This window comes from Leptonotus elevatus, chromosome 19 (assembly GCF_054856555.1).
Source record: "Leptonotus elevatus isolate MCC_2025b chromosome 19, RoL_Lele_1.0, whole genome shotgun sequence".
Classification (NCBI taxonomy): Eukaryota; Metazoa; Chordata; class Actinopteri; order Syngnathiformes; family Syngnathidae; genus Leptonotus; species Leptonotus elevatus.
In genome coordinates, this window is record NC_141257.1 from 6978198 (window position 1) to 7006043 (window position 27846).

The window sequence follows — 27846 nt, forward strand, 5'->3', positions numbered from 1 at the left end:
TCCATGCTTCTACTGTATATGTATTGGTTAAATTCCGAGTGATATTTGTAGATTTTTTTTTATTTTTAGGAGTGGTTAGTGCGTATCTTAAAACGGCTTCTCTAATTGATCATTTGTTTACATGTTTCGCTACTACACCGAGCAACCTCTTCAGGACAAGAAAAATACCAAACTCGTGATTTACGACAGAAACTGCCTTCATGTATGCTTAGCGTCCGCACTCATTGTGTGCGTCGGCCGCAGTCTGGCGCTGAGGGCCTGCAGCAGCACCCCTCGCTCCTTGTGGTCTGACGAGCACTCGGGCCTGCATTTTCCCAGGCTGAGACAACGCACCACGGTGGCAGCGCAAGCCACACTGGGAGCCTGATTAAAGACTCGGGACAATGGAAGGACCGCGGTGGCATTTTCCATTCCTAGCGGCGTCTCCCGGGGGGGCGGGGAGCAAGTTATGTGCCGTGAAACGTTTGAATGATCCCAGAATCTCTGGAATTCCGAGCGAGGCTCCGCGGCGAGGACCCTCGACCGGGGATCAAAAAGACCAGAGCGCGGTGTGGTGGTTTGGTGGAGAAGCACACACACACAAAAAAAAAAGCGAAACATTCACTGCTGTGGCTGCATTACTTCGGTTTATTTGTGATTTTTGGCCAATGAGCAACAGGCATGTGGTGTGTATTGTCCTTTTATCTCTCATGGGCAATCACTGGGAGTCTAATACAGCAGGCGCCCCTTTTTATTCGGGAGACACCACTCTCCTCTCTTGTTCTCTCTGTAATTATCATTTCATGTTGCGAGAGCGACGGCCCGGCGCATCTCACGCTCTTTTCATCACTGGCTGGAGAGGACGAAAAGAATTTGCGACTGAAATAAATCTGCCAGCCTTTTTATTATTGTATATCGAGCACCACGGAGACTTCCCACACCACAAACTTCCGGTAGCGAAGGGCCCCAAAAACTGATGTCTTTGCCACAGGCGGATTGCCACGATCAAAGCCTTGCTTGTGCTAAATGCAGTTAGCCAAGAGCCCTCAGACGCTGACCTCAAACATAGCTCACGTCTGAGCGCAACACTGACTGTGTGTTTGTGGTACTTGTGAGGAAGATTGTGTAGCAATGGTTTCGCGGCACACGTGTTGCCTTTCAGCAAGATTTTTCTCTTTCGTCTCCCACAAGTCTGCCTTTCATGTGAGCCTGTCGACGCTGGCTATGAAATGTTGACTTGAATTTTGCGCTTTGAGCAGAAGTGGGGAACTTGAGTCACGCGACTTGACTCCAGTCAGATTGATGTAGACAATTTTAGGACTTTGGCTATAAATACTTAACATGAATTTTTGACGTCTATCGTCGTCAATGGCAGTGAATGAGTTAATATGAAAAGAAAAACTGAGCTGTCACCAATGTTAAATAATTGCAATTTTGCCATCTAATATCACACTAATCTTTTTTATTTTAACTACATTTTTATCAATTATGAAATTACTGTATCAATGACTAAAAGATGCAGCCATATTTCTATTTTTTTATTTTTTTTCCACTTTTGTTAACAAGAATATGGAAATTGTTATTGTACGTTTAGAACAGATATAAAATGTGTGATTAATCGTGAGTTAACTCGTGAAGTCATGCGATTAATTACAATTAAAATTGTAATCGCCTGACACCCCTAATTTTTTATAATCTTTTCTTTTATTAAAAATCACGTAAGGTGAATACAATGTTTTCATTGTAATTAATCACATGACTTCAATAATTAACTCACGATTAATCACAAATTTTATCTGTTCTAAATGTACAATATATATATTTTTTTAGGTTTTCATACTCTTATTAACAAAAGTGGAAAAAGTGGAAAACTAATAGAAATAGTTCAAATGAATTTTTGACGTCTATAGCCGTCAATGGCAGTGAATGAGTTAAGACAAAAAACATCTTCTCTGTAAGTGATAGTGATGATAAACATCAAAGCCTTGTCGCGCACTCTGTATAATCTCTTCTGGGAACACTAAAAGTGTCCCATGAATCCCGTTCAGCGATGGCGAAGTTTTTTCGGATGACTTTTTTTTTTTTTCTGAGCTTACGGCTGCTCCTCTCAGATGCCACGGGGGGTGACGTGTGGATGGATGCCTCCCTGATAATCGGAGGTGTTCCGTTATAAGAGGGATTTGAGATACTAAGAGGCTGTCAGAGGGACTGTGTAAAACACGGACGCGTCGCCCTCCCTGCAGCATCTCACAACGCTGAGAGCAAAAAGTGTATTTTGGATACATTCCTGACCATTTCTGCGGACTTTCCCTTCAGTCCTTCCATGCATTGCACCACGCGGGAAAAAAATTAAGAGTCCTATTTCAGAGTTTTCAATATTAGTCGAGACGTAAAAGAGCGCAGTCATTCGATTAAGCACAGTTGTTTTCATTTATCACTTTTTCTTTGTTGTGTGTGGGCCATAAAAGATGAAATCTTGTATGTGATGTGCAAGTCACAATGAAGTGATTACGGGCCGGCGTGCCTTTGAGACATGGCACCGAGCGGCATTCTTCACGCACTTAAAAATAGAAACCGTCTGCTTTTCCAATTTCACTCACTGGAGGACATTTAGGCATCTCCTTTTTTTTTTTTTAGCAAATAGAAAAATAACATTCTTTCAGATGTTCTGCAGCATGTCCCTGCGATTTTACGATAGCATTCAACTAATGCGGGAACGGCGTGGGAAAGGCACAACGTTGCTTTTCATGAGCAAGGAAGCAAACATTTTGTGGAACACCCCACCCCATAAGTGGAACAATGTGGCGTTCAGCAAAAAGATTTGGTGGGAAAATATTTCTGCAGTCAAAGTTGGTGTTTCCAAACGTTATCGATTAGTGCAAACAGCTGACTGACACTAACCAAGAGCTTCAGTAAGCTGAAACTCGAGCCCAGAAAGTCACACAAAGACCTGTTTCTTGACGTCACTCACTAGGCCACGCCCCTTAAAAGGGAAGACAACCTTGACATTTTCTTTACAATAATAAGTTGTATGCGCTCCCACTATTGCCACGATTAATATTGCGTTTGTGGAATGCGAATTAAGCAGCAAATTCCGCCCATTTTATCCATCTCTGCGGACGGCCATTTTGTCAAAAAAAAATCTCTAAAGCATAAACACAAGTTATATAATTAAATATCATGCCAAGCAGATGCTATCATAATTAGCATGTAGCTGCATTGACGAGCATGTATGGAAATTGTGATGCTTGTCAACAAGCGGCACATCTTCACCTTCCTCCATTTTTCCGAATTTTGTAATGTTACACGTGGAGACCCGCAGGGATCGGTACTTGGCCCTCTACTGCAGGGGTGTCCAAACTTTTTCTTCCGAGGGCCAAATAGAGCTAAATCAAAGGATGCAAGGGCCACTTTTATTTATTTTTTTACTTTATTTGATCAAGTTCATCAAAAGTAGTCAAAACAGGCAATTGCATAGTTTTTTTGTTTTGTGTTTTTGTTGTTGTGAAAAACTGATTTCTATAAGGCAAATAGTTTAGGATTGTACAAGATTTTGGGGTGGTCAGAGACCATGAAACAAGTAGAAAATATCAGCCCCTGCACGAAACAGCAGCTGAATACTGCATTCAAAACCAAAACAGTCTTTTACAATGTGATATCTGCTCACAATTTTTGACCTTTGACCATTTTTGCTTGTAATTATTCATTATCTTTATTCACCACAGTGTTATGAAGAGAAATGTTGTGACTAGTTGATTTAGTTAATTTAGAAACACTTTATAGTCAGTAAAACAAATGTATTACTAGCAAATGTCATTTTTGGTATATCCCAAAGGCCGGTTAAAAATGGAGGGCGGGCCACAAATGGCCACTGGGCCATAGTTTGACACCACTACTCTACTTTTTTGCATGTACAGTACATGCCTCCTCTTAGTGATATTATACGTAAATGTAACGTTAGTTTTCACTGTTATGCTGATGCTAGCCAGTTAGCCAAGATTTGTTTGTTTTGGTTTGAAATAATTGACGAATGACGGACAATAACTCATTCACTGCCCTTGACGGCTATAAACGTCAACAATTCATTTGAACTATTTCTATTAGTTAAAAAAAAAATCCACTTTTGTTGAAAATCGAGATTTTTTTTTATTGTACATTTAGTTTTGCACATAAAATTAGTGATTAATCGCGAGTTAACTACGATTGAAAACTTTAATCACCTGACGCTCCAAATTTATAATAATATTTTCTTTTTTTATTCATTCACTGCCATTGACGGCTATAAACGTCAAAAATTCATTTGAACTATTTCTATTAGTTTAACATTTTTTTCCACATTTGTTAACAAGAGTATGAAAACCTAGATTTTTTTTTACTGTACATTTAGAACATATAGAATTTGTGATTAATTGTGAGTTAACTAGTGAAGTCATGTGATTAATTACAATTTTAAAAAAATAATCGCCTCTTGCCCCTAATTTTTAATTTAAATTTTTTTTTAATTAATTTATGTCAGTGAATGAGTTAAAAATGTATCGACTTGTCTTGACTCATGAAAGCTTTTAACTCATTTGTTGTTGATATATTGAAAACACTGTCTGTAAGGTTAGCAAATATTTCATGAGATTTTTTTCCCCTCTCCGTCCGTCCTGATGTCTCATTTTTTCCCATCTGACAAACTCGGGGGCGCTTATTAGCGAACCACAAACTGAATCTGAATCTGATGACGGTGATAGTCTGAACCCGGAACAAATGAATTTCCTATGGGAAAATGAGTCGAACCTGGAAGTCAAACAGCATCCATCTCAGCTTGCGTTCCTCATTGTAGGTTCGACTTAAGATAAAGATCAGAGCGAGGAGGCAGGCCTGCACAGCGCTGTGGCAAATGCATGACAAACTGTCTGAGCAAATGTTGTTCCCCATCGAGAACAAAGAAGGACAACATGAGCGAGACAGAGAATTGAACGAGGGGGGTGGGGGGTGGGGGGAGCGGAAAACAAATGTGGATGGATTGGTGGGAGCGTGGGGAGGAAGATGGCTATTGGGGGGGAAATAACGCAGATCAGTCAAAGGGGGCGAGAGGGGAAACATTCGCCCTTGCCCACATTAAAGCCATAAAAAAAGAAAACAAACAGAAAAACATGTCTGACATAAAGAGACTGGTTTCCGCGGCGACAGCACAATGGCTGCCTGTGGCTCCCCGGGCCCTCGCCATCTCGTCTGGGGCCCGGCACCAGCGAAAGTCACCGCAGTCCCATCGGTACGTGTGTGTGTCTGTGTGCGGGTGTGTGCGTGAATGTCATCATGCTCAATGCTGTGGGAACGGCCATGAAAGAGACCCCACTCACAAGCCACAAAAGCTCCTTTCTGTGCCTCCTCGCCGCCTTTTAGCCTCTCTATTTATCTTTGCACGGGGGAGCCGGATGAGGAGGGGAGGACTCGCTCTCCCGTCTCACGCCGTGACAAGCCGACTCAGCCGTGACGGACATCTCACTGTCACACTTAGCTTCGTATCAGCTTCAGGAATCCTACTTCCTGACAACTAAACAGCAAAAAAAATATCAATCTCACTAACGTCTCAAACCATACGGAGTGAATCAAGGAGCAGTCTAGACTAACACATCCATTCCCGCATGGATCCAGTCTGGACATCGCTGAGACATTCTGGTGCCAGTTCCCATGCCAGTCCTGACTGGATCGCTGTCAAGGCCTCGGACCAATGAAGGGCACAGACCACTTGTGACACTTAAAAGTGTCAGTAGAGCGAGGCATGATGAGTTCAGAGCAGCATGGAGGATGACGACTGGATATTCAGAGTCGTGCTGTCACTATAGAATTTTTTTTTAATCAATTATTCCATTAATTAATCAGATTCATTTTAATGTTACATTAAAGTGTATTACAAAAGCATTTTTTTCCCCCTGATTACTGTTTATTAACCAGTGATTGGAGTTTATTTTGTACTCCATATTTGTATGGTGATAAAAAAAAAATAGGGGGGGGGGGGCGTATGGAGTGATGTTGTACTATATGTTGCTGGTTCGGTCATTGTTTTCCAAAGTAAAAACAGATGTTTGCAAATGTCTTATTTTTCTTCTTCTTTCATGAGGGACTACAGAAATCAGTGAACAATTACTATTGAGATGCTGAAATTAGAGGATTTGGACAATTTTAAATAAAAAAAATATTATTTGATTATTAAAATAGTTGTCAAGTATGAGTTTTTTTTAATGTTTTTTTTTCTGGAATCAACTCTAAGGAAAATTCATATTGGTGGTTTATCAGCATTTTTGAAAGATTTTCTTGGGTTTACAATGTTTTGTTTTTTTCCTGCAAAATTTCCCCCAATGCATTTCAATAGGCATCAATTACACACAGATTTTTGCTATTACTGGCTGGCATATATTTTGTCTGAATTCATCTGGTTTCGAAAGTGTGTGGTCGTTCGTGGCCTGCCCAGTAGTGCCTGGTGATGGAAAAATTGTGCACAACCACCATCCCTGATCGAGTAGGAGTTTTTGAAATATTTTTGTACTATCGTCAGTAAAAAAAAAAAAAGTAGCTATTTTTAGTAGGGAGGTCGAGTACCAATAGCAGGTATCAACTTGATAGCTTTATATGAAGGTATCGAGTGCTCATGGAGGCTGCCGATGCCAGCCGACAACCGTCCAAAAAACTCTGAAATCAAGTAAATCCTCCTTGCCAGTAGTTGGCGCTAACTTCAACGAAAGAAACTTCTTTGATCACTGTTTTTTTCTTATTGTGTTAAATGGCATTTTATAAATCAGAGAAAATATGTCGCAACTCCCTTTTGCTTTTCAGCCGAGCTAAGTGACGGACGCCTCACCATCAGTGTATTCCATTTGAAGCCAGTTTAACCAAATTAAGCAAACGAGGTAGTGGTTGCATGCAAGAACATGTTTTTTTTTTTTCACTCATGACTAACATAGATAAGATATTCTTTGATGTTTTATTTTTCTAACTTCATGTTGCTGAATGAAGACATCTATTGCCCGAATATGACATGCTAATGGAATAAAAGGAGCCATTCTTGATACAGATTGAATTTTAGATCAACATCAAGTAAATTGCCGCTTGTCAAGTTGAAACTAAACAAATGAAAAACAAATTACATTTCAGATATTCTTGCTGAGATCAAACGTAAAAAACTAGAAAAGAAGATGCTAAAAGATGCGAAAAAGTTGGTTTTCTGTTTCTACAAAATGGAGCACAGTTAAAGTAGATGTAACATATTCATGTTATATAATACAGTATACTATTTCCATAGTTTATAGTAAAGTGGGTGTTGTATACATGAGTACATTAAGTACTTTTTTTTAGGGATGTCAGGCGATTAAGATTTTTAATCGTAATTAATCGCATGACTTCAATAGTTAACTCATGATTAATCGCAAATTTTATATCTGTTCTAAATGTACAATAAAAAATTTTATACATTTACATACTCTTAACATAAAATTGCCAAAAATAAACTAATAGAAATATGGCTGCATCTTTTAGTCATTAATGCAGTAATTTCATAATAATTCATAAAATTGAGTTAAATTAAAAATATTTACTTTACTGTAAAAATATTGATAATGATTTGTGTTGGGGTAATTTTTCTGCCACTAGATGGCATAATTGCATTTGTAAGACGTTGGTGACAGTTCCGTGCATTCTTGTTTTGATATTAAGAGCTATTGTGAAATTCTGCACATTTTTAAAATGGTAAAATACAACTTGACCCTCGTCTCCACGGCATTTTTATGAAATTTATTACTGCTAAATTTTGACGTGGATGTGTCTGCTGCATGGCGATTGGAATTCCCCCCAGGAAGGGGCCGGTCATTAATCGCACGTTACAAAAATGAGCGGCATTAAAGAACCTTTAAATTTAAATTTAAATATGAACACACTCATTTTGACATCCTTATTTTACCGTAAAAATATTAATATTTTTGCCGCCTTTAAAAACAAAACTGCAAACCGGACCACACACCAAAAGTGATAATTGCGGCTGCGAGTTAGTCCTTATAAATTCCATCCCCGTTCGTGTGAAGAGTAAAGGCGTGTGCGTGAGGGAAAATTGCAAAAGTATGAGCCTGTTAATTTCAACGAGGGGACGTGGCCTTGTTGTGGTTTGGAGGGATGTGGCGAGGAGAGGACTTAAAATAGCAGCTCAAGACTGGCAGAAATCTTGCCGAATTCCATCTCATCAGCTCTCAGATCTCTCGCTCTCATGTCTGTCTTCACCAACCCCCGATCCGCACACGATCAAACTACTCCTCATATTTAACTCATTTACTTTCTTCATTCATCTTCTTAATCACTTCTGTCTTTGGGCATGTTTTTCATGCGAGTTGCGTCATTTTGGAACAAGCAAGTGTGGCCAGCTTAGAGCTGTAAGTGAAACCAGAATGTACATTCTAAAAACATGCATCATTTTTTTTAAAGTTATAATTATAAATGAATGAGATGTTAATATAACAATGCTGAATGTTTCATATGACACGTTTTGTAATGTCATAATGACTGTATTGTAGTATTAGAATAAAATGTAATTGCACATCCACTCCAGTAGATGGCAGTGGTGCTCTCATTTTATGATTTATTTAATTTAAAATATTTTCTGTTACATACTAAAAAAACAATGATCTATATTATATTATATATATTTATATCGTTAAAATATATATATATATATTAATAAGTATACAATTTCCTGTATAGGCATACTGTACTTATAAAATATTTTTTCACCACCACTCTGAGTAGGATATAGAAAATGGATGGCAGGATACCTTTAATAATGTTTTCACTATTCCCACTATTTCATTTATTTATTTTTGTTGTCATTTTAGTATTTTATTTACGAATTTATTACAAGTGTGTCACTAATATGCTGGTGTAGATAGAAATACTATACAATAGATACTCTTCTCATCTTTGCTATATTTACATAATATTATTTTTTAAGAAATATTTTGACAATTCCCTTATTTCTATTTAAAAAGTATTTTTGTTGTTCTTTTTTTCCATTAGTGTCCTGATATACTTGTTTCGAAAATGATATTTTTTTCCCACAAAAACTCTAGATTTTGCTACAATTTCAAAACGGATAAGTGCATATACTTTTCTACTAAGTGCATTGTATGTATAAAAAAAATGAGAAGAATAGATAATTGCCATTATTTTCATGCATTTGTTAGAAAAAATGCTGTTCAATAAAAAAATGTTTCTTTTTTTTTTTAGGAAACTGGTATTGGTCTGAAAAAAGTCATATTATATATACCTTATATATATATATATATATATATGTATATATATATATATATATATATATATATATATATATATATATATATATATATATATATATATATATATATATGTATATATATATATATATATATATATATATATATATATATATATATATTAGGTATATATAATATGACTTTTTTCAGACCAATACCAGTATATATATATATATATATATATATTTTTTTTTAGTGTGTGTATTACTTTACGTATGAAATCCAACTATAGGTGATGTCTTTTCCTGTGTGTAGCCTGTGTTCCCGCTAGCTTTTAATAAATAGATTGCCAGGGCAAGTTGACTTGGATAAATGTGCTTAGTATTCAAATCAAGTATAAAAAAAGAGCATATAATTGAGTCGAGACCGAATCTCGAGCGAGATGTTAAGCCCTGGAAGCACCAAAACAAACGCTAATGCAACATCTTGCACACAATCGCTGTCGTATGTTTAAACGAACACACCCTTCCAGTCTGCCAAGCAGGAAGAAACACACTCAGCTGGGCATTGTGTCCAACGGGGCATGCCACTTAGCCTCGCTCTTTTCACGCACACACACACGGCGCCGGGCTCTCGTGTTTCCATGGCAATCTGCGCCAGCGATCTTCCCACGGTGGCTGTGGAACCGACGACTGAGTGTTGCACAGAGGCGCATGTGTGAATGAATGGAGCGCGCTTGGTGCGTGTGTGTGCGCGCGTGCGTGTGAGCGTGCGTGTGCGTGTGTACAGAGTGCTAACCTGTCCAGTGAAGAATCCAGATGTTCAGACACTCACTGGGCTGATAGCGCTCTTGACCCTCAGTGTACGGGACCTCAATGGGGCCGGGCCTCTTATCTGTCATGTTGCTTTGCTTTGACACTTGGCACCTGGGCTGCTATCTTCAGTCTTGGGTAGTAACTAAGTACAAATACTTAGTAATCATACTTAAAGTAGATTATTTAGGTGTATGCACTTCTTATGTTTACTCCATACTTGTATTTGGTGTGTCAAAATAAGCTTGTTACTTCTTTTTAACCAACGTGGATGACGACAAAGTAAAAAAAAAAAAAAAGACGGGAATCAGGGAGCATTAGCAACAATAGATAGATAGATAGTAGATTCAGAGAATCAAGGCCTTATTTTGGTTGGTGATGATGATTATTTGTGCCAGCCTAAAAAAAACATTCCCTTTAAAATTGATCTAAAATGGAATCTTACAAAGGATGTTTTTTTTCTCTCTCTCTCCGTGCCAATTTATCAGATATTGTATACAACTGGCAGTAAAAATTACACAGTAAATTTTGTAGCGTAAATTTGACTCGGAATCGGATCGCGCATCGATAATGTAATTAATGTAATGTGATTCTCTTTTTTGAGTTGGAACTTTCCTTTCCTATGCACGTGGATTAGGTTGTTGGAATTCTAAAATGATGGAACCTTATGGAATTATGGAGCCTTTGACTCACCTTTAGCATATTTTACTCTGAATTAACATTTATGAAAGGGATGATATTTGTTACCCATAACCCTTTACGGCACTAATATTTAAAGTAGCAGGCCATCGATGTTTCAGTTTCAGAAAGAGACTTGTGCCTCCATCACGGGATGAATTCGACAGTAGTAGAGCCACATTCCTTTTGGATGGATGGATGAATGGATGAACTGCTTATTATTATATAGCGCTTTTTTTTTAGCTATAGGGAGCAAATCGGGGGTCAGTGCCTTGCTCCAGGGCACTTTGACACAGTCACCTCATTAATCCACACCATATTCATATTATGATCTAAAAAACCAAAATGGCCGGTAGGCAACAAAAACAAAGGAATTGACCTCGACTGTATTTTCACAGGGGACAAACCTTATGAAGTCTAAGGAAAAGCGGAATTAGCATATTTAGCCTTTCTGAAGAAGCCCATAGAGAAGCAAAAAGAAGAGAATGAATCATCAATCAACACCAATTTTCCCACCTGAGAACAATTGCCGACGACTCTCACACCTCATACAAGAGATGGAGTCCTCATGTTCCATCATTCCCACACTCCTCACCTCTGTGCCACAAATTAGTCCAGCCATTGTTCCACATGAGCATACAATTAAAGAAGCATGAGAAGAAAGACGGAAGGAAGGAGAGCAGGATGAGACTGGAGGCTAATTGACAGAGGGTGACTGAGCAAAGGGTTGGAAGGACAGGGTGGTGGTGGGGGTGACAAGCCGGGGAAGGGCAGATTAAAGGCAGAGAGGAGGGACACGAAGAGGAGGCGACCAGGGGGGGGGGTGGAGGGATGGAGCCAAAACTGGCAACCCTGCCTCAACTGCCAAACGTTGTCACTGGGTGGCTGTGACAGGGAGAGGACATGCCAGAGGGAGACGAATAGAAGCTTGGGAATTCTCACCGCTTTGTCATGGGCCCTCGGGGGTCGAGTAAGTGCCGCCGCCACTAGTCAAGCAGCAGAGGAGGGAAGACCGACGAGTGGAAAGCAACACAACGGGCTTCTTATAAGCAACGGGAGGAGACGGAAGAAGCAGAAGAGGCCAAAGGGGGCACATCCACGGTCCAAAAGCAACATTTTCAGACCTGGCTCCTTCCACGAACGACCTCGTAAGGGCCAGCGAGATGAAGAGACCTCACGATTACAGCTCCGAGTCGGACACGGACGAGCTGATTGATGTGGGACAAGAGGACGGCTACTGGTGAGCAGCCCCGCCGCACACCTGACACAGGGCAACGGAAATATATATGAATTTGACATCAGAGAGTAAAAAAAAAAAATGTTTTCATTTAGCTCATATATTTTGTATCCATTCATTAAGCTCGTTATTAAAATTAATTTTACACTTATTTGCACACTTAAGCATATATATCAGCATATACAGATTTTGAGTTAGCAATGAGCAAAAAAATATATTTTACTGATTCCAAAGTATGGAATTTGCATATAAACAAAAACACGTCTCATTATTATTCACAGGAAATTTTGCAAAAAAATTATTAAAATAAAATGTGCCCCCCCCCCCCAAGTTATTTTTACTTTTTCATAAAATAAAAAAGAAACATGACTAGATGTTTTCAAAATTTGAATTGTTGAATAATAATAATATTCACTCGTATACTAAACAATCCAATCCTGCATCATACTTTAGGGTATTTATAATATTTTGACTAAAAAATGTAGTAAGATGTAGTTCAGTTATACACCCCAGCCTAATGTAACCACAAAAACGAAAAAAAATAAATATTTATAAATATAAAAAATATATATACATTTAAAAATGTAAATTTTGTGGTGTTTATTCAACACTTAGAGAGTTAAATTTAACACTGCGTTTGAGTGTCTGTGGTCCTTATAAGAATTGGTGATAGAGTAACTCTTTCCACAGTGTTAAAATTGAACTAAAAATAGATTTTTTTTTTAATTAACACTGGCCAACAATGCGCAGTGTTAAATAGTGTAGTGTTAAATAACTCTAGAGAGTAAATATGACTCCTAATAGAGTTGATTATTTACTCTATAGTGTATAAAGGCATGATGTGTTATGATTTATGGTCATATATGGTGCAAAAAAAGTTCAACTAAGCATGAGATAAGATCAAATACAAAAATAATTTAATCAGTTCCATGTCAACAGAAAAGTGTCTGAAATTGAAATATGTTGTAAGTCATCTACACATGTTGTTGGAACTGTTAACATGAGAGTTCAAAGGTTCCAAAATCTGGAACGGAATCACTGGTGCGACCAGAGAGAGAGAGAGAGAGAAAAAAAAAAAGCATCTTCAAAACGGGTTAAAACGGGTCCGCAGGCGACAAGCGCGCTGGGCTGTAACGGACAAACCGATCCCGTCTTATTTGTCAGCGCGTGTTTGTAGCCAGAGGAATTCTGACAACGTCACGGGGCCTCAGCAGGCAGTACGTGACAAAAAAGGACGGCCTCGGGGGTCAATTGAATTTCTGCGTGACATGCCCTTTCAAGTGGAAGCCATCAAACGGCATCCTAAACAAAAACACACGACCACATTGGCAGCGTTAAAATCGAATAAAAACACAATGGGGACAATGTTGCCGCTCCCTCTTGCAGGTCTGTGCGCAAACAAACATTGGCAGGGTGTAACCATTTTGGATTGTGGCTCATGGGAGCGTGTGCATGGCCTCCAGGCCGTAAAATCGTAAAAAAATTAAATGGAAAGTAGAACGGCATGTAATCCGAAATCAATGCCTGTTCGCAACGCACTTTTGCAGCAAATGCCCAACGAGATCTGACGTTTTATTCTGCCTCTGTGTTAAATTAAAGAATGGTAATAAAAACAACATGTAGACTCACCAAATATTCTCATGCTGTATACAGCCCAGTCACCGGGTCCATGTCCCCTGGCAGCGCATCACAGATTCTGGCCCGAAAGAAGAGAAGAGGGGTGAGTGCATTCAAATCTTAATGTGGTTAAACGATAATACTGTTGTAGTCATACAGTAATCCACCTTCATATTTGCATGGGTCACCTCATCCTAATGTACTACTTTCCTATTAAGACATGGTTCATGTGGTAGATGTTTAAAAAAAATAAAATAAAAAAAAAGAGCACAAAAATGAATGAATGAATGTTGAATTTTTCAGTCAATAATAATGCAAATTGGTAAATGAGGTTAGGTTTAGGATCAGGGTTCGGCCATGGACGGAGTATGGTAGGTGGGTACGATTGAGGTAAATGGGGGGTTGGAAGTTCCAACTTCCAACTTTTGATTCCAAACTCCAAATGCCCGAAGCCAGCTGGGATGGGATCCAGCACCCCCGCGACCCTTGTGAGGAATATGCGGTTAAGAAAATGGATGGGTGGAATTTAATTGAATTAAGGGTGGGAGGGGGTGCCTGGGACTGACCCTAAGCCCCCGCTGACGTGCCAGAATGCCAGAGGTCTGAAGTGTGGAGACCTCCAGAGGGCGACATCTCCTGGACACGTAGCCGAGAACGAACCATTGCCGTCTGAGTACGAGAGTCGGGGTCTGTGTTTAGGCCCCTCAGGGGAAGGTTGACTTGGTACATTGCTAGCTAGCAACTCGGGCTAAAGCCAAACTGTAGGATGGTTTTTTACTTTCTGGACCTGGATTTGCCGCGTTTGGACTACAAGATGATCGCAAAAGACTTTCTTCACGTTTATGATTGGCTAATACACATCACAATTGGCAAGCAAGTTATAGTGTCAGCAGTTGCCCCAGCATGCACTTGGCAGCCTACGAAAATATACTGACAGAATTTTGCTCTCCAATAGATCATTGAGAAGAGGCGCAGGGACCGGATCAACCACAGTCTGTCGGAACTGAGGAGGCTGGTGCCAAGCGCCTTTGAGAAACAGGTGACAACTCAAGCCAAATGGTTGTTTGTGTGTGTAAAATCCTATGGCATATATTTTGAAATAAAGTAAAGTCCATTTTGGTCAGAAGAATCTGTGTCTTTTATAAAAGACCAAAAACATCTCTTGACACAAATCTGATCCGGGATTGTAGCTATTCAAAGATTGATTTTGCATGACACAAATTCTTGAGTCTTGGCGGAGGTCTCAAGTCTTAACTTAAACTATTGGGGACTTTCTGTTCTGTTCAGGGCTCCTCAAAGTTGGAGAAAGCCGAGATTCTGCAAATGACTGTGGACCACCTCAAACTTCTGCATGCTATGGGAGGAAAAGGTAAGAGTTCTTCTTTGTGTTCTTTGTAGAATAAAACAAATGATAGCATCTCTTCTTCTTTTATGACAACTTTCTCCCAATTTGTTCTAGGCTACTTTGACGCAAGGGCTCTGGCAGTGGACTACAGGACTTTGGGCTTCAGGGAGTGCGTTGGAGAGGTTGTCCGGTACCTCAGCTCTCTGGAAGGAGAATCTCCAGACCCCATAGGCGCCCGCCTGGTCACGCATCTCTCCCACTGTGCAAGTGAACTGGACCCCCTGATTCTTCAGTCGCACCCAACCTCCGCTTTGCCCTTCCCTCCTTGGCCCTGGGTATCCTTCCCCCAGATGTCCGCCGCCCTGCCGGCCTCATCGTCACCGCCCTTCCCCAACGGACGAAGGGATCTCGCCTTGATGGGGAGCTACCCGCCAGCCGCAGCGCTCCGCCTTGCACCGTTGGCCGGCTGCCAACGAGGGGCGCCGCACCTGCTCGCCCCCACGGCTCTTACAACAATTCACAGGCTGCCATCCCCCGTGGCATCCCCATGCTCAGGTCCGCCCAGACCGGCTCAGGCGTCCCCTCGCAACAACTCTAGGAACTCGCCTCTTCCTCCTGCCCCTTCCTCTTCCTCTCCAACCACTGCGCCGCCACTCGTCTCATTCAGACCATTCGCTCCTCTGGTGTCTTCCTCAGTCCAACGTCGTGGCTTAGTTGGATCAGGCAAATCTGCCCAAGGATGGGCGACTGAAATTGGAGCTTTTTGAGGACTATCTTTCTTTCTTTTCTTTTCTTTTTTAACCCCAACTGAACTTTACAAGGGATACAAAACTCCCATGTAGCAAACGATGCAAACGATTGATGAACATTTAAGGGCTGTGACTTTTTTTTTTTAAAGGACTCTACAAGCCATATCAGACTGAAAGTTTCTGATTATCGTCAACAAAGTATCAAGGAACAATGAAGACATTTGTCAGCAAACGGACGATCTTGATTGTTCAATAGAAGAATGTCCAACAGAGCCATATGTGTATGTTTAACACAAAGCAATGATTTCTCAGCTGTGATTTATGTATTAATTTCCAAATCAATTATACATAAGATGATTGTTTGTGGCAAAGAATGTTTTGGACAACAAATCTGCATAAAAACTAAGTGCCTTTACCTTTTGGTTGTGTATTTTGTCATCATCCCAAAGGTGTTTTTATTCTCGCTGTACCATATTCCCTCCAGGGTTGGGGAATCCAGGTCCAGAAAGTAAAAACCCTGAAACAGTTGGGTTTTAGCCACAGGTGCTTCTACTCAACTGGCAGGTAAATGAGCTCATCTCCACCTATTGAGTAGAAGCACCTGTGGCTAAAGCCAAACTGTGGCAGGGTTTTTTACTTTCTTGACCTGTATTTGCCACCTTGAACTCAGGAATACCTTTCTTCCCAATCTTTTGTCATGTTATTATGACCTCTTTCTCATAATATTGCCACTTTTCTCTAAGATTTTTAAATTATAACAAAAATGATTAATTTATTCCCATAATATTTACACTTGGTTTACTTATTCTTTTACATGTGGTCTTAATGCAATCATAGGAGTAGGGTAAAACTAATGAGGCAGTTTCCACAAAACTTTGGAGCCAAGGACAAAATCCTGGATATACTTATTTGTGGGATTTTTTTTTTTAATTTCCTTCATGAATATTTCATCAACCCTAAAAGGATGATTCAGTCAGTGTTGACCTAAATTGTGATTTTATCAATATGTTCTAAAAATGTTATCAATGCGTGCAAACAACTTTATACCAAGATATTCGAACGACTTTATACCAAGACGTTCGAACGACTTTATACCAAGATGTTCGAACGACTTTACCAATACGTTCAAACGACTTTATACCAAGACGTTTGAACGACTTTACCAATACGTTCAAACGACTTTATACCAAGACGTTCGAACGACTTTATACCAAGACGTTCGAACGACTTTACCAATACGTTCAAACGACTTTATACCAAGACGTTCGAACGACTTTACCAATACGTTCGAACGACTTTATACCAAGACGTTCGAACGACTTTACCAATACGTTCGAAACGACTTTATACCAAGACGTTTGAACGACTTTATACCAAGACGTTCGAACGACTTTATACCAAGACGTTCGAACGACTTTACCAATACGTTCAAACGACTTTATACCAAGACGTTCGAACGACTTTATACCAAGACGTTCGAACGACTTTACCAGTACGTTCAAACGACTTTATACCAAGACGTTCTAACGACTTTACCAATATGTTCAAACAATCTTATGCCAAGAAGTTCGAACAATTTACCAAAAGTCATTCAAACGATTTTATACCAAGATGTTTGAACGACATAGCCCAGTCAAAACTGTTTACTCCACACTGTCAGTTCCTCACTTCTATACTGTATATAAGGAACGGACTTATTGGGCAAACGGCATTCAGTATCTAAAAGGAGCGGACAATGTTTCGGGGATGCCACAGCGGGGCAAAGCCATCACATAATCCTGCACCACTGTAATTATGTTTCCCCTCATATCAGCGTGCATCATCTTCTCCATTGCCATTCTTTTCCCCCAATCCTGCGGTCTACCAGAATGCTATCTTCTCTCCCTGTTTGTCTACGCCGCTGTCTCCTCAACAATGGGCAAGGCAGTGAGGATGAGGCAGAGACGCAAAGGGGGAAAAACAATGACAAAGACCTCAAAGGCTCGCTTGCGTTTGCGGAGCATGTGCGGGCGGGAAGATGACAAAGCCACGGCGAGATGAGAGGAAGAGTGTGAATCCCACAGGGGTCGGCGAGAACAGTGATGGATGACGCTTGGGTCGTCTCTCAAGCAGACAAGCGTAATTGTGTCGTGCCTCGTGAAAACAGTCGCGAGGGGATGAGAGGGACTAGTGTGTTTGCCGGAGAATGCTTTGATCCGCTCCAGGATACCATGTCTGTGGTCTGCGGTCCAAAAATGTGTGTGTTCTGCAACGTGCACTTTGTTTATTCGAGCCAGTGTGCTGGCAGGCCAACGCTGTGCTGTTGCCCTGTGTTTGTGCGCCTTCCAGAGGGCTTTGTTTATGCGGAGCCATGCGTGTGCGTGTGCGTGTGTGTGTTATGCGAGTCTTGGGGGCTGGCGTCAGGACTGAACCGCCGTGGCGGCACGGCTCTCGTGCAAGGTCGGCCGGCGGTTGCACGGATGGGATTGCGGCGGAATGTTTGTGGAGGACGCGAGTGCGCGCACATGGCACACTCTCTCACACACACACACACACACACACACACACAAACGCACACGTACACAGCCGGACTGGCAGTGCGCTGACTGGAGGAGCCGGAGTCACCACCGCAGCTTCCAGAGAGCACGACCGCAGTCACACTGCACGGAGGTTCCCACGGGGGAGGGGAGCCGGGAAGACGCGGCAATAATTTGTGCGTGCGTGTGTCGGGCGTGTCTGTGAGAACAACTTAAAATGCAAGGGTAGTTTAAAAAAAAAAAAACATCAACAAATATCTGAAATAGAGAACATTTTTGCTATTGTGTGAAAATAAACTTAGGGAGTCACATGCTCATTGCTTACTATTTTCAGTTCAACTCTCCACCGTGCGCGTGTGTGTGCGAGTGTGTGTGTAAATAATCCCCCCACCAAAAAAATTATAATTTTCTTTCGCACCATAGGAACAACAAAGTTTCCATTTTCTTGTAAATAGTCAGTATGGAAGCGTGGAATTGCCAATGTGGAGTAAACATTTTTGACTAGCGAATTTGAACTAGGGGTGTCCGGCGATTATTTTTTTTTAATCGGAATTAATCGCATGACTTCAATAGTTAACTCGTGATTAATCGCAAATGTTATATCTGTTCTAAATGTACAATAAAATGTACAATAAAACTTTTTTCATACTGTTAACATAAAAGTTTTAAAAATGTTAAACGAATAGAAATATGGCTGTATCTGTTAGTCATTGATACAGTAATTTCAAAATCATTCATAGCATTGAGTTACTGTACTGTAAAAATCGAGTGTGATATTGATTTGTGTTAAGGTAATTTTTCTGCCACAAGATGGCATAGTTTCATTTGTAAGACGTTGGTGCATTTTTCTTTTCATATTAAGAGATATGTAATTAATACCATGAAGTAACTTTTTTAAAATGGTAAAATACAACTTGACCCCAGTCTCCACAAATATATGCATTATTATTAAATTTATTACTGCAAACTTTTGCTGCGTTGTGACTGGAATTCCCCCAGTACAAGCTTTACAAGTAAGGGGCGGTCATTAATTGCGCGTTTAAAAAATGAGTGGCCTTAAAGGAACTTTTGATTTTACTGTAGTTGAAACTAGCAAAAATGGATGTACATTTGTTTTAAAGTTAGAAAATGATTCATAAGCAGTCGTACAGCTTAAAATGTCACTGTCATCACTGCAAGTAGCTACATAGCTTTCCAATGCAATTTGGATGCTATTGCTAGGCTAGCTGCTCCTTTTAGCTAACTACATTATGTCATCACTGAAAGTAGCTACATAGCTTTCCAAGGCAATTTGGATGCTATCGCTAGGTTAGCTGAGTGTTGACACTAGCTCTAAAAACAGCAATGAGCTCAAATCACACGTACCATTGTGCCGTTTGGTCCGAGGAGCGAGGCCTGCTCAACAGGTTCTTCCTTTGAACCGACAGAAAATGGATCACTTCTTCAATCCATTTGCAACACATCTCCTCACAGGCATTGCAAAAGCTACCCGGTTATTGTGTCGACAGTCTCACACACACACACTTCATTTTTTTCTAATGCAGTGGTAATTGTTTTTTGTTTAATTACATTTTATTTCTCACTTTAGCTCTTATCTTTACATTTCTCAAAACTATAATACGTCAAGATCCTTACTCACCCATTTGTAACTGATACAGATCCGAACAAAGACATATCTGTGCTCACGACCCGAATAGATACGGATCAGCAAAAATATTTACACACACACACACACAGCATAACTGAACATTTTGTGTCCTGCCAAGTGTGCCTTTGAACACAGCTTTATCTGAAAACTCTCACGCACAAGGTCTAGCAAACATGAGATCTGGCTTGCCACGAACAAACCTTTTGTGGCTTATAGTCAAGAAAGTCAGGAGGTTGCTCATTGCAGTTCCTCTTTTGTGAAACCAGACACCACACTTAATTTTGAAACATTTATTGGTAGGGTCTCCCCCCCCCCCCCCCCCATTTGCTTCCAAAAATCAAAATTTTGATGCAAGTGACAAAGAAACACTCGTCAGGAGGTTGCTGATCTAAATGCAGGTCCTCTTGGTGAACCCGGACACCACATTGTTGAGTTTGGCAACTTTGGGAGGAGCCGGCATGGTGATGACGCGCTTGAGATAGCAGCGACGCCTGTCGGAAAGAACTCGTGCATATATATCAATGTCGCATGTCGAAATGACCGTGTAATACTGTACCAGTAAGCTGCGTCCTGGTAGTCCTCAGTGACGTAAGTGTAGAACTGACAATTCTGATCAATGGAACACGTCTTCTGGCACGTTTCTGCATCATCCATCAGCTCAAAGCGAATATCCGAACCTTGGAAATCGACCCCTTCAAGAGCGGTCTTTGCCCAGTCTGTTGGTCCAAAACAACAAGATGACCAAGAAATAGCTGAATTTCAACAGGAATTGGAGATGAATAATGACTAATTTGTCACATTTTATATACAATCGATCAAAGCAAGCCTACAATATTATTATAAATACACAGTACGACACCAACTCTCCGCCCTGACTATAAATATAAAACTGCCTTGAATAGTAGATATTTGTTGTGCACTCTCTGACAATGAGAGCACTACTGCCACCTACTGTAGTGGATGCATAACTACACTTTATTCTAGCACGGTTTATTTTTATTTATTTAAATAAATCAACGAAAATCTGTATAACACAGTTCAATCATTTCTCTCATAACACGTCTAAGAATAAAATACATCATACGCACCACAGATGTTTATTTATAGGCAAACTCAATTCTCTGTTGCTAGCAATGTTGATATGGTCCGAGAGTTACCGTAAGCTTAGTTGCTGCCACTGTAAATGGCGAATAAATCTTTTACTGGGTTGAAACAAGCTAGCCAGGTACAGAAAGCTGTCCGACATCCTCACAACGTCCAGGTTTTTTCTTTTTTTGAAAAGTCCCCATGAAAATGAATATTCATTCCTCTCCCCGCTCTGAACCAATCAGAGGACGGGAAAATGTTGACGTCCACCAAGGCCTTGTTGATTTTATTTTTATTTAAAAAAAAAAAAGGTGATGAATAACACTCACTGGTATCTTGTTGACAGAAGTGTGTTGCTATCCCAGACGTTACACCTTCTTGGGAGCTCATCACCAGTTCATTGGGAATGTCTTTCAGATGACAGGTGAGGGAATCGCTGCACAGATAGAATACACCCGTGTTTATTGTATAATCAGTAAATGGGAATAACAGGCTAGTCAAAACGAGCACCTCTGGTGAGAGAAGTAAGTGCAGCGTGGATGAGCAGAGCACAGCGCCAGACAATACTCTGGTGTGCCGGCCGGTTGTGACTCAAAGGGTTTCCCCGCAAAGTCGGTGTTTGGAAAGAGTTTCGAGGAACACGCTAGAACACGGCAATGTGATACGGTTAAGAACATGCGCAGCATTACCTTGGCTTTTCTTACCTGTGTCGGAGGGCTGACTGAGTTGGACGCTGTGCGAGAAGCCAGAAACCACGCCGTCCTTCCGGTTTACATTCAAGGTCATCGGCAGAGGCCAGCTGAATTTCAGGTGGCATTTATACCTAAGAAAAGAAATATTTGTATCAAGGGGTGTCAAAATGAGTGTGTTTATTTTGAGTTAAATTTAAAGTTGGGGGAATTCTAGTTGCAATGCAGCAGATACGTCCACGTCAAAATTTTGTGGAGTTATATTTTACAATTTAAAAAAATTTGCAGAATTTCACAAATGACTTCATGTTAAAGATTAGATAGCTCTTAACTCATTCACTGCCATAGATAGTAGTATGAAAACCTAGAAAAATAATTACTGTAAATTTAAAACAGATCAAGTCATGTGATTATTACAATTTTTAATCGCTTGACGGGCCTAATTTTAAAAAAGATACTAAAAATAAGGGGAATTTAATCGTATGATAATTTTATATCTATTTTAAATGTACAATAAAAAAATTCTTGGTTTTCATAAAAAAAATTACTAGCAAATATGTCACATTAATTTTTGACGTCAATAATCGTCAATGGCAGTGAAAAAACTGAGCTGTCACAAATGTTAAACAATTGCAATTATGCCATCTAGTGACAGAAAAATTACCAACACAAATCAATATCACACCCCAATTTTTTTTACATCTTTTTAATTTTAACTCAATGTTATCAATTATGAAATTACTGTATTAATGACTAAAAGCTGCAGTCATATTTCTTTAACATTTTTACCACTTTTATGTTAACAAGAGTATGAAAACTTAGGAAAAATATTTTATTGTACGTTTAGAAGAAAAATTTGTAATTAATCGTGAGTTAACTATTGTAGTCATGCGATTAATTACAATTTTAAAAAATTATCACGACACCCCTACTTGTATCAAACAAAAACAAATACAACCATGCAAATTAATTTACCTGTATTTCTGAGCTGTGTAGACACCATTGAGAAATGTAAAGAACTGGCAATAGGGGTCTTGAGTGCACACTCTCTGACACTCCTCATAGTCGACTGTGAACAGGGTCCGATAGTCTGCCCCGAAAAAGTCCACATTCCGGTATATGCCTGACAGGCATGGCTCTTAAAGACAGGAGGTGGGAGTGTTAGCAAAAAATTAGACCAATTTGTTGTAATATATGTGGTGTAAATTACGTGGGTCTGGGCCGCAAGGTTTGAGAGAATATCCGGAGGTGACACCAAGTAAGGGTTTCTGAACGTTGGGCTGTCCAGAGGGCGTAGACTTAAGGTAGCAGTAGAAGTGTCTGCAAAGAGGTCCAGCAAAGAATTACACTACTCACAAAAAGTTTGAATAATGGGTTTTGTAATTTAGACATCAAAAGATTAAGACGTCAGCTAACAATTGCCCAAATGTCCAATATCCTTAAATTTACTGCACATTGAAACATATTTTGCCAACTTCCTTTTAAATGTGTATTTCCACCTGTCATCTCTGGTCCAATCCGCCCGTACGAACGTAAAGAAGAGACAAGATGGGTACTGCGTGCACCGATATTGACAGTGATGCACATCAGGAGAATACTCGAATTTGAGGTCTGTTCCCGGAAAGTCAACATTCCCCAACAATTCGCGTTGACATTCTAGATAAGAGGGGAAAAACAAGTGTGCATATCAATGTCAAATCACATGAAAATTAAGTTTTACCTTGGCTTAAGGAGAGGCTGCTAATAGAGAGGACGCTCAAGAGGATGAAAAACGCTTCCATGTTGCGGTCCACAGTGCAAATGCCAGTTTTGCAATTTCATTTAAAACCGCAATCTGTGCTTGGTGTCATTGACCTGTCCTGTGATTGGCTTATGAGATCGCATAATGTTTGCTGAAAACAAAACAAAAAAAAAACATCTATTTGTTTCATAAAAGTTAAACAAAGCTGCAAACAAACATCCTGGGGAGGTTATCAGTCAGAGTCCATCAACCTCTTGCTGCCAAAACATACTACACAAGCATGCCAAAAGTCCAAACAGCTCACAACACTCGACATTCTACACCCAAAAAATAAAATAAATAAAAAAAGGGTAAAAAACAAACAAAATGAACAACAATAAACCACATGAAAATGAATACACAGACCGTTTCACCTTCGCTAAAGGCGCAATTGCTAACAGAGAGCAGCCCTATTAGGATGAAAACCGCCGCCATGGTCTCAGTGAGTCCACAAATCTACTAAGCTGACTGACTGTTGTGCAGTTTCCTCTTTTATACCTCACAAGCTCTGTGCTGATTGGAGTTAAGCTGTCCTGTGATTGGCTAACTGCCGCTTATCCGGGATCAGTGTTCAGGTAGCAGCCCCAGCAGGTAAATTTGCTGCTAATTGATTGATTGTCTTGCATGTTTACAGACTGGGAAACAGTTTTACCTCCACTCGTGTGCTCTTTTTTTTCCGAGCAGCAAGGCATGCTAAATTAATATGGATTAGTTCTTCCTTTGAAATGACAGAAAATGAGGAAGACAAGTGTTATATTGCTCAGTGCATTTGTACAAGTGCCCACTAGGTGGCGCCTGTGAACCAGATTAAAAATGGACAGTGTGACGTTCATGCCGAGGAAAGTGTGTTTAGTGAACATACAGCACTTACAACAAAAAGAAAGCTGCTTTTCGAGATAAAAAAAACAAACAAAGAAATGAAAGTCACCGAAATAGAGAATGCTTACCATGTTTACTAGTTTCTATTTGCCGAAGCACACTAATATTAACATACTAAATAAATGTTTATCAATGCCAAGTGCCATGTCATGGTGAATGCTAGGCTATATATATTCATCTTAATGTATTTGTTTTTATTGTAATAGGGTTTGACTCAAACTGCTAGTTCATTTAAATCAGTTTACTGCAGCATTATCATCTCTTTTGTTATTCTCGTTGCTATCTTTTAACTATTCTGCTGCTTAGTTTTTAATCATTTTAAACCAATAATTTTAGATTATATCTCGACTTTTTGCAATGTTTGAATGATATTTGTTTCTCTTTATGTAATACATTTGTTTAGCACTTTTCTTTTTTTGCACATGCAATGTGCTATACAAATAAACTTGCCTTGCATAATGTCATTATTGTCGGTCAAGTACAACTAACACAAGAAGATAAAGTGTGGTCTACATTTCACTTATGTTCCCTGCCGTTGTCAGCCATTTTGGAGTTAAGGCAGACTGACATCTTCAAGTAATTGCAGGTGAAGTTTAGATATTGGATTTTACATAAATATGTATGCAACAATACACATATATCCATACAGCTGTTGTCTCATTAAGGTTGAAGGGCATTTTCATTCATTCCTGCTGGTTTATGAGAGGTAGGGCACAACTATGAACAATTTTGCATCTTCAATAAACTTTACATTATTGGGATGGCGATTGTGTTCAGTTGCTGTGCTGCTAACATGCTGTTCTATTTAACTAGTGAATTCTAAGCAAGTCTCAAAGATTAAAAAAAATAATAATAATTTTCAAGTAATTTACATTTAAAGATAAACCAGCACCTATATTTGAATGTGATGTTTTAACAGCCCAAATGCTGCCGCTTCAAGTATAGAACCCCATAGGACTAACACTTTAAATACGGAAGATTAACATGTCGCATTAAACACTTCACATATGTTTTGTAGAGCAATTTGAAAGTCCAAAACCGGTTACGAGTAGAGCAACCTCTGTTGTCAAAATAGAGCAACAGCCTAAATGTGCTCCCTCTGCTGGCTTGACCCTGTAGTGCGTAAAAACAAAAACCCACTTAATCGTGGAAGTGTAAACTTTTATTCTACCCATATCACAGATAAACCGTTTAATTTTGAAAAAACTTTTTTTTTTATTTGCGCCAGAAATTAAGATGCACATGGCAGTCAGGAGGTTGATCATCTAAACGCAGTTCCTGTTGGTGAAGCCAGAAATCTGATTGGCCACTTTGATAACTCTGGGAGGAGCTGGCAAGGTGATGACGCGCTTGAGATAGCAGCGGCGCCTGTCAGAAAGAACATGAATCAATGTCAGAGACAGACAGCAGAAAGTCGAATACCGTACACCTGTGAACGGGGTCGTTTGCATTGATGCAAGTGTAGAATTGACAATTATGATCAATAGAACACGTCTTCTGGCACGTTTCTGCATCAAACATCCGTTAGCTCGAAGCGAATGTCTGACCCATGGAAATCGACACCCTCAAGAGCCGTCTTGGTCCAGTCTGTTGGCACGGAACAGACAAATAGGAATAAAGCAAGCATACATTTTGACGACTAAGCAATATGCTTTACTTCAAAACAAAGGCATTTTTTTCCTGGGGGGGGCGCAAGTGAGGCAATGCTGTACTCTAAAAGATCCAGTAGGGGGCATGAGAGCATGTCTGTCGATTGATAATTACATTCTGCCGAAGAATGTATATAAAACATTTTTTTTAATGTCTCCTGGCAGAGTACATTTGAAAGGGAAACTGGATATAATATTTAAAATTTAGAAAATTAATTTTATACAAAAAAAAATGCCACCAGTGCAAGTACGCTTTCAAAAGGCAAACTGGATGCTATTGCTAGCTGCTACTTTGCTAACCAACTACAGCACAAGCCAAGTAGAGTATTTTCCTTTAAAAATAATAATAATAATTAAAAAGGTGTTGAATAACACTGGCATCTTGACAAAAGTGTGTTGCTATCCCAGATGTTACACCTCTTTGAGCACTAATCACCAGATGATTGGGATTGTTTTTCAGATGACAGGTGAGGGAATGACTGCACAGAAAGAATCAACCCCGTGTTTTTCCTCTCCAAATAATCAGTAATTGGGAATAAACAAATCATTTAAATCACCTGTCATAAGAGAAGTAGGAGCATAACGCCAGACAATACTCAGACGTTCCGGCAGATTGTGACTAAAAGGGTTTTTCCCGTGATGTTGGTGCTTGGGAAAATACTACAGCACAACATAATACGGTTAAGAAAATGAAAGTTTACACAGCATTACCTTGGCTTTTTTTTCTTTTTCTTACCCATGTCCAGGGGCCGACTAAATTTGACGTTGTGTGAAAAGCCAGACACCATGTCGGCATTCCTGTATACCTTCAGGGTCCTTCGTAAAGGCCAGGTGAATTTCAGGTGGCATTTGTACAGTTTGTCGACATTCTACACCCAAAAAAAAAAAAAAAAGGGTAAAAAAACAAACAAAATGATCAACAATAAACCATATGATAATAAATACACAGACTGTTTTACCTTCGCTAAAGGCGCAATTGCTAACAGAGAGCAGCCCTATTAGGATGAAAACCGCCGCCATGTTCTTAGTGAGTCCACAAAGCTACTAACTGTCTGTTGTGCGGTTTCCTCTTTTATACCTCACAACGTCTACGCTGATTGGACTTGAGCTGTCCCGTGATTGGCTAACACATCCATCCATTTACTGCCGCTTGTTTAGGGTCAGTTTGCAGGTGAGGTAGCAGCCCCGGCAGGTAATTTGCTGCTAATTGATTGATTGGCTACTGTGGTTGCATGTTTGCAGTCTGGGGTGTTAATCGTTACAACATTCTGCGATCTTGGTTACCATATTTAGCAAAATGAGTGTCGAAACATTCATTAATACTATTGTGAGATTCGAGAAAATAAACTCTCACTAAAATGGAGGATGCTTGCCACGTTTACTACTTTTTCTAACTATTGGTATCATGTAACCCCAACTAAGCAGTTAGCTTAACAAGCTAATACTAGCATGCTAATGTGAAGTACCATATGGCCTGTAAATGTGATGACCTGAAACCAAATTAGCAACCTTATCTTAGTTTGGCCTAGCATGTGTTTCAGCCATCTAGTTATTTATTTATTTATTTTTATTGGCACGATGAATGCTCGGCTATTTCCAAATTTATTTGAACAGAGATTGATTCATCATTTGTATTGTGACGTCTTGCAAGAAAGCCACCAGCAAACGTTGTTTGTTTGGTATGTCACCCTTTTATCTTGAAGAAACGGCTAATGTCTAGTCTGATGCTGGATTTTAATTTGAATCCAATAATTTTGATCATTTCGATTTTTGCAATGTCTGAATGATACAGGGTAACAAAAAAGGGATTTTTTTTTAAACAAAACTAATAAAACAAGGAGTGATGGAAGAAAAATATTTTATTCATAGTAATTGAAACCTTAAAACATTCAATTTTAGAAACAATTTTAGATTCTTTTTTT

At 39.7% G+C, this 27846-nt stretch overlaps 2 protein-coding genes and 1 pseudogene across 2 annotated transcripts; 1 reads left to right on the forward strand and 2 right to left on the reverse strand.

Moving 5' to 3' along the window:
• Positions 1–11613: 11613 nt before the first annotated feature.
• heyl (hes related family bHLH transcription factor with YRPW motif like) lies at positions 11614–16092 on the forward strand. Its single transcript, XM_086063306.1, has 5 exons — positions 11614–11969; positions 13620–13686; positions 14539–14622; positions 14871–14952; positions 15043–16092. The coding sequence occupies exons 1-5, from the start codon at positions 11893–11895 to the stop codon at positions 15693–15695; spliced, it is 963 nt and encodes a 320-aa protein (XP_085919432.1). The 5' UTR covers positions 11614–11892; the 3' UTR covers positions 15696–16092.
• Positions 16093–20161: 4069 nt separating this feature from the next.
• Positions 20162–23504, reverse strand: LOC147157676 (coagulation factor XI-like). The gene is made up of 9 exons (XM_086063305.1): positions 23337–23504; positions 23116–23272; positions 22827–22936; positions 22592–22754; positions 21632–21750; positions 21438–21570; positions 21257–21363; positions 20398–20557; positions 20162–20332 (listed from the first exon to the last, which is right to left on the reverse strand). The coding sequence occupies exons 1-9, from the start codon at positions 23395–23397 to the stop codon at positions 20230–20232; spliced, it is 1113 nt and encodes a 370-aa protein (XP_085919431.1). The 5' UTR covers positions 23398–23504; the 3' UTR covers positions 20162–20229.
• A 1920-nt stretch (positions 23505–25424) lies between these two features.
• LOC147157677 (uncharacterized) lies at positions 25425–27211 on the reverse strand (annotated as a pseudogene).
• Positions 27212–27846: the final 635 nt, after the last annotated feature.